This window comes from Enhydra lutris, unplaced genomic scaffold (genome assembly GCF_002288905.1).
Source record: "Enhydra lutris kenyoni isolate GAN:26980312 unplaced genomic scaffold, ASM228890v2 scaffoldscaffold22, whole genome shotgun sequence".
Taxonomy (NCBI): Eukaryota; Metazoa; Chordata; class Mammalia; order Carnivora; family Mustelidae; genus Enhydra; species Enhydra lutris.
In genome coordinates this window covers 37,633,217-37,646,304 of record NW_019154106.1, presented here as the reverse complement: position 1 = coordinate 37,646,304, position 13,088 = coordinate 37,633,217, and the positions used below count along the sequence as shown (strand labels likewise).

At 35.0% G+C, this 13,088-nt stretch overlaps 1 protein-coding gene across 2 annotated transcripts in view; it reads left to right on the top strand.

The window, feature by feature from the left end:
* The window catches only part of LOC111150104 (growth arrest specific 2), a 115,692-nt gene that overhangs the window by 65,340 nt on the left and 37,264 nt on the right, over positions 1 to 13,088 (top strand). The window contains exon 7 of one of the 2 annotated variants that reach the window (XM_022507453.1): positions 12,094 to 12,147. The exons of the other annotated variant lie outside the window; for it this stretch is intronic. Coding sequence (XP_022363161.1) covers positions 12,094 to 12,147 — 54 coding nt within the window. The remainder of the gene's footprint in view (positions 1 to 12,093; positions 12,148 to 13,088) is intronic. 2 annotated transcript variants of the gene reach the window in all.

The window sequence follows — 13,088 nt, the reverse complement described above, 5'->3', positions numbered from 1 at the left end:
TAGTATTTGCTTATTGTTCTCTTGGTTTTTATTAGAAAAAATAACATCTGTGTTTGTTTTTGCCAAACTGCCTTCTTTTGCTTTAGTACATTAAAAAATAATAAATTAGCATCTCTGCAGATGTGTTTAAGTTTTACTAGGTTGACTTTTCTCAGGTCAACCTTTCTTGAGCCTCAAGACTTCTTGAGAACATTAGGCCCTAGAGCCTAGAATCAAAACCTAGGGCTTCATTTATCTACGTAATTATTGCTTCCTATTTTAGAAGTGTTAACAAACACATGATTAATAAATTAGATACTTTTCCCTATAATGTAGCCTAATATCTTTAAGTAAAAATATGTATCACATATGTCTATTTGTGTCAGGTCTTCCATATTTAGTCAATGGTCAGAGAATTTGATATCCGTGTTTATGAATATGATAAATTTACATCATATTGGACATTTAAGGTATTTTTTGATGTTCTGTTTTTCTATTCAGAAAATGGTTTCCTTTTGGTGAAATTCTTTTCATGTATTGTTTATAGAGTAAATGAGATTTGCTTTACTGAAAAAAATTTCATCAAAGTCCTGAGTGAGAGCATTTTAATTTAATATCAGTTCCCATGGAATACACATATTGCACACATTTTGTTTCATACTTCTGTTGTTACAAGGGAGCCTGCAAGAGAATTAACTGGAATATGGTTTTCCTGATTGGCCCAGCAAGTTATGGCATCACTCAGCCATGCCAGGTGCTGTAGAACAGTGTTGTGATTACCTATACTAATCCCCTTCTCTTTTTACACTGTTCATGGGTAATTTACACTGTTTTTTTTTACAACAGGTTTTACTTTATTTTTGATTTTAGTTTATTTTTATCATTATGTTCAATTACCAGCATGTAGTACATCATTAGTTTTTGATGTCATATTCAATGATTCATTAGTTGCATATAACAGGTTTTACTTTGAAAGTGATCCATTTTTTTTTTTCAAATCCTTTTGAAAGGAAATTTGCTATCACTGCATAAATTGGAAACTAAAACTATTTGTCAAAAAAGGAAAATATCCACTAACGTGTATTCATCGAAATTCTCATCCTTCAGCTTGCTAGGGGTCCATTCCCACCATGATGGAGTAAACTGATTTTAAAAAAGCCCCTCTCCTTGTCTCTGTTTTCCCTAGAGGACTTCACCACCCATTCTACCAAGTTTTGGAGCTGAAATGTCACACGAAGACCATATGCACCTTTCATTACATGTTATCTCCCTATTTCTTCTTCTAAACTGAATGGAAAAGCTAAAACAAAGTCTTATTGATGAGTATACACTTTTACTAGTACTTTTTGATTTGTGGCTTGGATTATAATTAATTGTCATTCTGCACTCATTCACTGTAAGGAACTGACAGTTATGACTCAAAAATACTTAGAGACCATAGTTTTCAAGGGATCTTATGGTTGTTGCTGCTAATATCTTTAGTTTGCTCTGAACACCTGGTACTAAGTGCTTATAGTCAGTACTAAGTGCTTATAGTCAGAATCTCAAACATACTAGGGGAGTGATTGCCTTACTGTCTCTGCATTGCTGTCTTGTGTTTCTTATGCTTGCATTTTTAACATTGGCATATTTTAAAATTTGCCATATCTCTTTTTAGGCTACAAGGTGTGGGCATATTTACTACATAATATAAGTAGATGCATTTCTGCATATCATTATATAAAACACACATACAGTGAAATATACATGATACAGTACATTAGTGTTTATTATCCCCTAGTTTTCTGTCCATTCTGAGAGCAGCAGTGTTTTCATATGGCCATAATGAACCTGTCCACACAAAGAACAATTTTGAGTCATTTAAGGCTTGTTAGGACTGTTGACTTAGCTCTTATTTAAAGATATCACAGTTACTAAAACACTAACTCAGAAAAAATCATCCCTTAGAAAGTCATAAATACAAGATTTTCTTAATTTTAAAAGGTTCTTGTATTTTTACTCTTGATCTACTCTTCTCCATATAAGCCAGAGCTAACAAGTTAATTGCCAACTAGATTTCAAGGTTTGTTGACACCACCCAATCACTTTACTTATGTATGGTTTTATGATTATTATGTATCTGAACACAACTTCTCCTTACACACTCAAAGAGATACAATAACAACAAATAAGAACGAAAAATACAAGAATGTTTGCAGATTACAGAGAAAGAGGCGGGAAGACATTTTCTGCCGCAGATATCTTTGCTAAGCATATGTCTTATCTGTGGGCTTCTAGAAACTGGTGTATGAATAGCTACTTTGCATATCTGGCTATCTAATATTTATTTATATACACACATCTATATGCATACATGGGCTTCTTTATTTATATGTGTATGTCTCCATTTAATAGTAAGGGATTGTCTTTACCCAAATATAAAGAATCCTTTAGTCCAAGGGAGAACCTCTGAGGTTTTTGATTGTGGCTTTTAGGCAAACATGCTAATAATCCCCTGCTAAAGTCAGAATGCTCTTGTTTCTAACTTATCAAAAACAATTTGAAGCCAGATTTTTGCCCTACATCTTCCAATGAGTGATGTGGTTTCTGAACTACCTGTTGGACAAGCAAGCTAAGTGTAGCTAATATGTATCTGCGTAGTGAAGATGCACATTTACTCTGCTCCAAGGTATAAATATTTCAGTTAGTTTTCAGTGACTTTTGAAATTGGACAAAGATGATAAATGCTCTTCGTTAATTTCCGTGGTAACAGATGTTTGGATTTTACCATTTAACCATGATCTGTATCTTTGAAATATAAATAAATGAATCTGAGGCCTCAAGTTGTGATTTTGAGGGAAAAAGTATGAATTTTCCATTGTCTTAGTTCTTACAGTTAGTTGGTTTCTACCCACACTTCAAGTATCAAGAAGTCAGGTGGTAATATAAATCTGTACAAACTTGTAGGAAAGGTTTTCAGAAATATGTCATAGATGCCATAAAAATATACTATTTAATTTCTTAATCTGAACTCAATGATGATAATGTTCTGTATAAATAATAAGTAATTATTTAAAGTGATCTCTCTAAAGTGCCTGGCTGGCTCAGTTGGTAGAGCATGTGACTCTAGACTTGGGGTCATGAGTTCAAGCCCCATGTTGGGTATAGAGCTTACTTTAAAAAAAAAAAAAAAAAGAAAAAGAAAAATTACAGTAAAGAAAAACAAAAAACAAAAAACGATCTCCCAGATAATCAGCATTTGCATTATCTGGGAACTCGGTGGAATTGCAAATTCCTATCTGAGGGTCTCACCTGAGGTGGGTCCCAGCCACCTCCATTATAACAAGCCATCGAAGTAATTCTGCTATGTGCTGAAGTTTGAAACCACTCATCTAAAAGATGGGAAGGAAGAGATTGTTGTACCACAGTACAATTAGAAATAATTTGCATGTCTGATCATGGAAAAATATAACCATTCAGATGCTAGAAATGATCATTTTGAAGACGTCTATGTATCACTGTGAGGAAATACTGAAGATATGATGTTAAGTAGAAAAATTAGATTTTTAAACTGTATTTACATATGAAATATCTCCCTGTGGAAATTATATATAATTATGATTAAGACTTGAAGGGAACAGGAATAATTATTAAACAGTTTTTAATTTTTGAAGGCATAGAATTTTGAATGAACTAATTTTTGTTCTGCTTTTATTCCTAATGATGACATTAAAAATATGAACTCTTTAAAAGAAGATAAGTCAGCAACATGATACAATTGCAGATTTGAAAAGAAATAAAGGGACTTCTAAAGAGCGTCAGATTAATTAACTGACTGCTCCTTTTTCTGATCCTTGTCTAAGCTTCCCACGTTCTGGAAAAGGGCAAGGAGGTTTACTGGAATCATGGTGTTATTTAGATTAGGGGGAACTTTGCATCTTGTAAACTTGTGGCCTATTGTTTCCTTGGATGAAGCTCTTAGCTCTTCTTATCTTTCTTTACTATTTTCTCTCTCCATTTTGAAAACTGACTCAAACTCTTTTGGGGTAGCACTAGGAAACATATACACAGCTGGATAATGCCCCTTCTCTTTGCAGACCCATCAGTGAACCATATACTCTGTTTTCTCTCTCCTAGTCATTAAAGCCTTAATCCATTGACATCTCTTTCCTTTATCGCTCAATTTTCAGTGACATGCAAATGGCCCAACATGACATACTGATCTCTCTTAATGCATGAAGTAGATGTAAATGGCTCTAATGAATAGAACATCCATGGGGCAGGATCTTTACACATAACAGAGTTGCTCTAATGTCCTGGTAGTAGGACATCCTGGCAAGAGATAAAAGTCAGTGGGATCTATCGAGAGATACCTGACTTTCTGTGGTGCTTGATTTGGGCACTATTTGCTGAATAGTCTTTTACTTAATTAGAATTTGTCTCTACGCTAACATTGCACTTGAGCATGGTTCAAAGTGTGTTCCAAGGAAAGGTGTTCAGAGATATTATCTGTAAAGAACAGTTATCAGGATAAAGAGTTTAAACAGGTGTCTTTAAGAACTCTTGTTATTGAATGGACTCTATTAGCCTCTGTATGAGCACATGGTAGATCTCATTTTAACCTCTCATCCTGGTGTGGTAGATACTGTTGCTGTTCCCATTTTACAGATGAGGAAGCTGAAACATGGAGGTGGAATAATTTCCCAAAGTGATAAGCTAATGAGCAGCTGAAGCGGCATTCACAGGCCTAACTCCCACTCAATGCTATGGACCACAAAGCAATATTGATTTCTTTATCGGAGATTATCTGAGATTTCTTGGAGGGTTGAATATGTTCATGTGGTCTAACTCCTAGAGTGAGATGTACTATGTAGCATTTTCTTGATGTATGTGACCATAGAAATGTTCCCTCTCCTGGCCTTTTTTCCCCCCAGAGCATCATCCTGGGCTAGGAGGCCATGAAAACATACTTTGGGAAAAATATTATCAATTGAAGCAAGTGAAAAAAGTAACAGAATTGTATTGAAAGTTTTCTACCTTTTGCCAGAGTTAAAACCCATCTATCTTAAAGTACTGCTAAGAATTATTGAATTTGTAGTCATTTTTACCTTCAAGTTCCATTTGGAAACTATGATTCAAGAAAATGACTGGAAAATCCTTAAAAGGAAAAACAGCTAAAATGTAAGAAGTATCATTCCTACCAGGTGTTTCAGTGGGGATCTTTCTATACATTGTTTCTCTGGATTCTCTCCATCTCACAGCTGGTTTTGAAATTACTTTTATCTTTCTGTTACAGATGAAAATACAAAGTCTTAGAGGGTTTAAGGTTTCAAGTAAGCAGTATGATGAACAAATTGAAGTCCCAACTGCCAGACACTCCACTCCACACTGCCTCCCTGGGTCATGTCCATTGAATGCAAATATGTTATTCACAAGGCTAGTCCTCTAAGAAGGACATGCACCTTTCACAATATATTTAAGTCTCAGCTACACAGTAGTGTATTCCTTTTATCATTTTTACTTTAAAAATACTCCAAATGCAGACGTCATTACAATTGCGTTATCAATAGTGCCTGCTATAAAGAAAAGGATATAAGGTGTTTGCCTGACTGTATTACAATAGTGATAAAATTATAACAGTATTTATTAGGATGAGATGTTTACTTGTATGCCAGATGCTGTTCAAAATGCTTTATATGTTTAATAGGCAAAACTAAGCAGAATTCTCTATAAGATATATTATCTGTCCTGATATCTTTTTCATAGAAATCAGAATTTAATTCTTCTGTTACCAGTAGAGTCTTGTGGAATCTTCTTGCTAATTGTAGATATTTTTTTAAGTGGGTTAATACTATTTCAAGACCTCTTTATACCAGACCTTCACAGTTGGGTAAAATCTTCATATGAGGTTCCATGCTAACACGCTAATGGTTCAAGGTATTCCCCCACCTCCCCACATTTTGAGAAATGTGACTACTTAAGGAGCCTAAAGAAAAGACAATGAATAATTTAGTTGGAAGTCGGCAAAGGAATTTGAAATCTTATGGAGTCACCTTCTTTCTACTACGTTTGAATTAGATCATCTCCGATCAATGGAAAGGTCAAACACCTTGTTACTGATTCTTTATTATTTCTTATTTACCATATAAATTCTTCAGGTTTATACCTGTGTGGTAAAGATCAATTCGCTGTAACAAACCAAGCAAGAGAGGCACACAAGCTTGGTTGCCATAGCAACCCAACCTGGCAGTGTCTTCTGGGACTGACTGTAAGGGAAGGTCCAATGATAGGGAGTGATACTACTTTCTTTTCTGCTCTTATGACACATATTGATTTACTGTGAGTAAAAAGTAGCATAGTTCGATTGCATACCTTTCCTGGTAATGAAAAACGACCTGTCATATAAAAATGCAAAGGAGTTTCAAACAAGTAGCAGGGAAAATAAAACTTTCATTTATCTTGGTGGAAACATTGCAGAAACAGCCATTAGTCAGCAGCTGGATGTTTAAAATTCATTTTTTGAATGACATGATTCTAAACATTTTATCTAATTTAACAATTTATGTGAGCAGTGATTATGATTTCAAAGCTATCTCATAGCTTATATTTCTTTTCTATGAAAACAATATGGCCATGTTTTTCTCTAATGTATGTAAAATCTTAGGCAGCATTTAGTGTTCTAATCCATGGTGAGAGAAGGGAGGCTGTTATTAGAACCCAAATTGGATCCCTTTCTTTGCACAACTGCCCCAAAACTGAACACTAATTCAGGAAAAGCAAGCAATGGCATTTAAAATGTATTCAAACACTTTAATTTCAGATTTTAAATTCTTTTTTGGGGGGGGTAATATTTTGCTCCATTAAAGACACTTTCATTTGTTTGTAATTTATTCATGTGCAATGAGGCTGAGCGAATAACAGGGATATAATTTACACTTTGGTAACACATCTCTAGAAGGACTTTGCAAATGTTAATAAGTCCTCTTCACCTCTTTTTTCCTGGGAAAGGCATAGATCTTGGTTGAATGCACAATAAATAGTGACTAATCATTACTGTAAAAAATTTACCTGATGGAGTACTCTCTTTCTGAGATTTATCTCTTGAATTTGAAAATCTTTAAACATGGAGAAATTCAAACTTGACTTTGTCCAAGATTGCACCCAATACAACATTTGACACCACTTTTGAAAGCAAGAAAAAAAATGCGATCTGGTATCTTACAAGAATGAAAAGATTAGTTAATATATTGAGATAGTTCTCTCTGTTCTTATTGGAGAATTCACTGCTCCCTTCATTGAAATGTTAAAAGGTATATCAAGTGTGAAAGAACAATAAATAAATGAAGACTTAGAATCAAAAATCCCTTTCCCCTGAGAATTTGTCACTATTGGCCACTTAGCATTGAGAAGATTTTAAAAAATTGCATGTATTTTTCAGCTGACATGATAAGCATTTTTATTCATCTCCAATGGGATTTACCATGGATTTACCATGCCTTTAAGTTGTACAATAGATGTGTGACTTTATTTCACCTTGAATCATTTTCTTTTGCCATTGCACTGCAGCTAAATAAATGGACATCCCCCCCCGCCCAAAACTGGCCACAAATCAAAATTATTTAAACTTACAGAAGCATTAGAAAATTAAGCGGCTTAATTGAAGAGAAGCATAGATCCTGTGATTGCATTTCCAATTTCTGTATTGCTATAGCTTTCCTGCCATTAAGATAAATTTGCCTGTATGTATGTCTTATACATCTATGTATATGTAATGAAAAGGCACAATATTGATATTAAATATCAATATTGAATATTGAATATCAATGTTCAGTGATTTGGCATTCTGATTGTTAAAAAGTTCTCACATTGATTTTTTTTGTGTGTGTGTGCCTAATATCTCTAGTTAAGGATTTTGTGAAAAAAGGTAAATGTTTTATTTTGTCTATATTTCTTTACATATACTATTTACCACTCACTAAATGCTTGCTGTGTGTCAGTTGCTTTTCTAAGCACTTTCCTTTCTAAGCACATTCTTTTATTTAGCCCTCACAACTGTTTGAGATAGGCACTATGATTATCTCTGCCTTAACAGTAAGGAAACCAAGTATGTGTGAGTTAATTACTTCCCAAAAGTCACAAAGGTCTAACAGTCAAACTTTCTTTGAATTCAATAGATCTGATTTGAAGGCCCATGGTTTTAACTCTACATTATTCATTCTATTTCAGACCACCTAGTCTTTTGGCAAGTCATGTTGTGAGTATTGCTGCTCAGCTTTTCAGCATCCATTGTTAAGTGACTCACACTTCATATACAGCTCCTAATTTGCTTAGGCTTTTGTGGGTGGGCTCTGACAAATGGAATTGAATAGCTAACCCCTGTTGCAGTGTCAGAAGAGTACCCAGGAAGCAAAGAGTCTTATAAGACAATAACACCCCCCTAAAAAGAAAAATCAGAAAAACTAGCCAGAATGGTTTTCACATTTTCAACATATTCATTGATTTTCTTTTCAACATATTGACCAGATTTGAAAAGTCTTCCGGAAGCCAAAGTTTATTCTGGGAATGAGAATACTAAGGAGTATTTTCAATTTACTGCAATTATATATTTCCATATTTCCATTTCCAATTTGCTTTTATGCAGCTAAAATTAAGACCCTTAACCTGATTATGTATGAAAGGATTTCCTACACATGCTATGGTGGAGTAGGGAGGTGAAATTGTCTTTTGTACATTTTTATATTTTTATTGAAGGGTCTACAGTAGACTTATGAGGAAGTGCAATCTGAACATTTTTGGCATAGCAAATGATGTTTTTGAAAGCAACATCCCTAAAAATGGATGCCAAGTGAGTTTTAAATAACATCTGTCCCTAATTTTTTATCCTGGTACTTCATGGTGGTAGAGTATATCTTAGTTTTGTATGATTTGTGAAGTATGTTCACCTATACATCATCTCATTTTATTTTCATTACTTTGTGAGAGAAATCAGTGTGATTGTAAATTTTTACATCTCTCTGATGAGGAGGAAACTATAGATAATAGAGATTTAACAACTTTCCCAAGGTAATCCAGCTAGCAAGTGGTTGATCTAGGATTAATAGTATCATATTTTTATATATTAAATTTTGTATATTTTAAGCTTCATACAATAAAATGTTTTGCGAAAGGGAAAAAAAATGAAGCAATTATGCACAATGTGTCATGTTTGAATCATTGATGAGTCTTCTAGAAGCCAAAGAACAAACCAATGTACTATCTATTATTGTAAATTGTACATAATTTGTGGTGCCTGGCTGGCTCAGTCAGTCCGTAAAGCATGGAACTCTTAATCCCAGTGTCATAAATTCAAGCTCATGTTAGGCATGGAGCCTAATAAAAATAAAATACATACATACGTACATACCTAAAACACAAATATCCCCTAGGTTCAAATGGCATAAACGGTTTGTAGCAAGATTCATAAGAAACACCTTGCAAATGTGGCCATCTTGAGTTTGGACTGAATGTAGTCAAGATGGTGGAAGTTTTTTATTGCAACATTGACTATAATAAATTAGGAGTCATTTATTTAGTGTTATCTTTTTCATAAAATCAATTAGTTAACTGTCTGCATGACTCAGTCATTTTAGATTGCCTTGCATTTCTCCTCTAAACTTGGCATTTTGAATTTCAGTTTCTCAGTAAAAACATAAACTTTCAGTCCTAGACCCAGCAGATACCATCATCACCTGACTGCCAAGACTTTCATTGCAAGAACCTTACTCGTTCAGATTTTAGTTCACTGGAATGGTGTGTTCCCATTTTATTAGTATTAACATTTTCATTTGAAGCTGGGTTGTGTGTGATTTTAGAATATATTTCAGTTCCTGCCATCTTGTTAGAAGCATACCAAGATCTTGAGGAAATCTTTGTGTAGGTTTAGGAGGAACAAGGTATAAGAATTTGATTTTAATATCGGTCTTAGGATATATACTCAATTTGCTTTATAGCAAAAATCCTGATGTTACCAAAAAAATCCAAATCCTGGTGAGTTATTTACCAATATTTTCCCTAAAAGAACACCAGCAAGAAGTCATTACTTAATGACATTAGTCTTCTAGTTGTAGCTTTCTTTTACATTGTCATTTCTTCTACACACTTTCTTATCTTACCAACTTTTAATCCTCCCACACTACACTCACACATTGTTCTTCTAATGCTCTTGGCTATTATAAAGAAAGGCCTACTTTTTACCCCAGAGTTCTTATAATCTACTTTGTGTTATAGAAAAATTTTAGGTTACTATAAACTCCATGGGAAAATAATTATAATTACTTGAGATAGCTCCTTGTAAAGGAGTTTTTCTTCCTCTTTTTAAACCAACCCATCCAATGTTAGATCCATTGTTTCCCTTGGTTAACAGTCTCTTTTGTTCTGAACATGCCATTTGTCTTTTTTTTTTTTTTTTAATCCAGCCTCAGAGAATCTGTGAGGCAGAGATAATTAAGTAGTATGTCTGAAGCCTCATTTGAAGGCATGTAAAGGGCAGGGATGATTTCAAATCTCTCTTTCAACTTTGGCATTAGGCATAAGATCTTCAAGAGTCACAGTCTAAAATGGCAACACCCAGACAAATAGTTACCCATTAACTTGTCATCATTCACCAGTGTGTTAGCCATGATCACGTTATTCAGTCCGGGACTTTGTTTTTAATTAATCATGATGTTTTGAAGTCCTGGGTTGACAGAAAAATGATGGAAACTTATATGGCACACAGAACCTTAGGAGTATTGTTAATATCTCATTGCCTGCCAACTTGATAGGACTAAGGTGGGCTTCAGCTTTGCACAGAGAGGCACTTTAAACTGCAAAGTATATGTCAACAAATTCCTTTTCCATCATGATGTCCACAAAATGCCTTTCTACCCCCTCTCTATCTGCAGTCAACATGACAAGGAATTAGAAGTGTTCTCGGAAGCAAAAAGAGGAATGTCTCTCAAAATTAACCTTGAAAATCTTATCTATCTCCTGTATTTACTCAATATCTTAAAACAAAAAGAAATTTCCCAGTGAGGACTGAAAGAACTCCAGAGAAACTTAAAATTTAATTGACATCTTGGCACCAAAGATTGACTAGGATCTTCCTTCATGTACAATGTCCTTAGATCTGATGGATAACATACTTGTATATATCAACTAGAGGAAAGGTAAGGTTGGAATATTCTAGACATAGAATAGTTCCCCCTTTGAATAATAAAAAAAAATTACAGCCATGATAGTATCCAATCATGGGAAGGGAAACAAGTATTTCCCAAGAATGACTTCACTTTGGAACTCTGATGCTTAGGCAGAGAATCTGGATACGTCCTTCAATTCTGATTAAAGAATTTTCAATAAATGACTTTTCAGGTAAACTAGGTGTCTCCTTGTGAGTATGTGAACATAGTGAGATTAGAATTCTACATACATTTTAAACTACAACAGAAGGAAGTGTTGGATAGCTTGTGTGTCACACAATTTTCTGAGGGTGAACAAAATGATAGTGCCTTGATAATAAAAGCAAGTGCCTTGGTAATAAAAGCAAGAGGCCCAAATGAATAAGGAGAAGGGCACCAGTGAAGTCAAAACAAGATGGCAGGATTTTCCCCTAAAATAGGAAGTTTCATGCGGAAAATAAACATTTCATTTACTTAACTTTCTCTCGTATTTCATTAGATCTTTCCTAGAGTGCGTATGCTTTTCTTATGGAATCGAGACACAGACTTAATGTCTGCTTCTCCGGCAAAATTATTACCTTGCATGTATCACATGTTTTTAACAAGAGCTCTGAGCAAGGAGCAGAAGACCGAATAGTCTCCAGGAAATATATCGTTCCAGCATGTGTGTTTTAAAATGACAATGGCCAGCACAGTCTACAATTCCCAGTCTGTGTACACTTCCGTTATCACTGACAGTGGATTATTAGGCAAGAAAACTTCCCTTCATTCTAGGATACAGGGCAGTAGAAGAACCCTTCTTACTGCAGCTTGAGAACAAAGGTTTTCGCTAATCTTGTCACGAAAGATCCCAGTTTGCATTTTCAGGTGATGTTCCTGTGCTTCTCTGCAAAGGAGACGAAGAGCATTTTATGAACTTTGTATCTTCTTGTTTCAGTAGGGTCTTCATGGTTGTTACTATGTCTCCACAGCCAAAGCAAAGCAGACATTTAAGGTAATTACTTAGATAATTAAGGGGGAAACCTCACCACTTTGCTTTCACTGTGGAGCCTGGGCCTCCAATCAAATGGGGGCAGTTGGGCACCCATGCGTGAATATTGTACCTGCTTTAAAATTTCCAGTAAGGTCTTAAAATGCTGTTTCTTCTTTGGTTTTCCCATAATACTTTGTAAAAATAGCAACGTGGGGCTTATTGCGCATGGGTCACAGGCAGTGACCCAGCGATTTCTGTCTTTTCTTAGTACAATTTCCACGCTCCAGTGTGTTCCTTCCTGAGCTTATTATTAGAATTATTTGAAAGTATAAACCTGGATTTGGCTTCTGTCTCCCATATCAGCTTAGTCTTTGCTTTAAAATATTTAAAAGTAGGTACTTGTGGGATAAAAATGAAACACAATATCATTTCATTATATTTTCATCCTATTCACTTTGCACAAATTGCCCTTTGTGGTTTAACACAGGGAAGCTCATGGGCCCCTGCCAGATTTTGGCTTCTGACACCACACCTAACCTCCCCGTGTATTAGCAGTGCTTTAACAAACACATGTGATTTACCACTTTAGTACAATAAAAGTTAAAGAGGTGGGGAATGGAATAGGGTGTGAATTTAATGCCTCGAGGTTGCCAGTGTAAACAGAAATGTTGGCTCATTTTTTAGTTTTTAAATATCAACAATTATGATCTAGAAAAAACCAGCTTATTCAAGTAACTCATCTATTCCACATTACCATAAAATGATTATTAGAAATGCCCCATTTTGGGGGTGCCTGGGTGGCTCAATGGGTTAAGCCTCTGCCTTTGGCTCAGGTCATGGTCTCAGGGTCCTGGGATCGAGCCCCACATTGGGCTCTCTGCTCAGCAGGGAACCTGATTCCCCTGTCTCTCTGCCTACTTGTGATCTCTCTCTCTGTCAAATAAATAAATAAAATCTTAAAA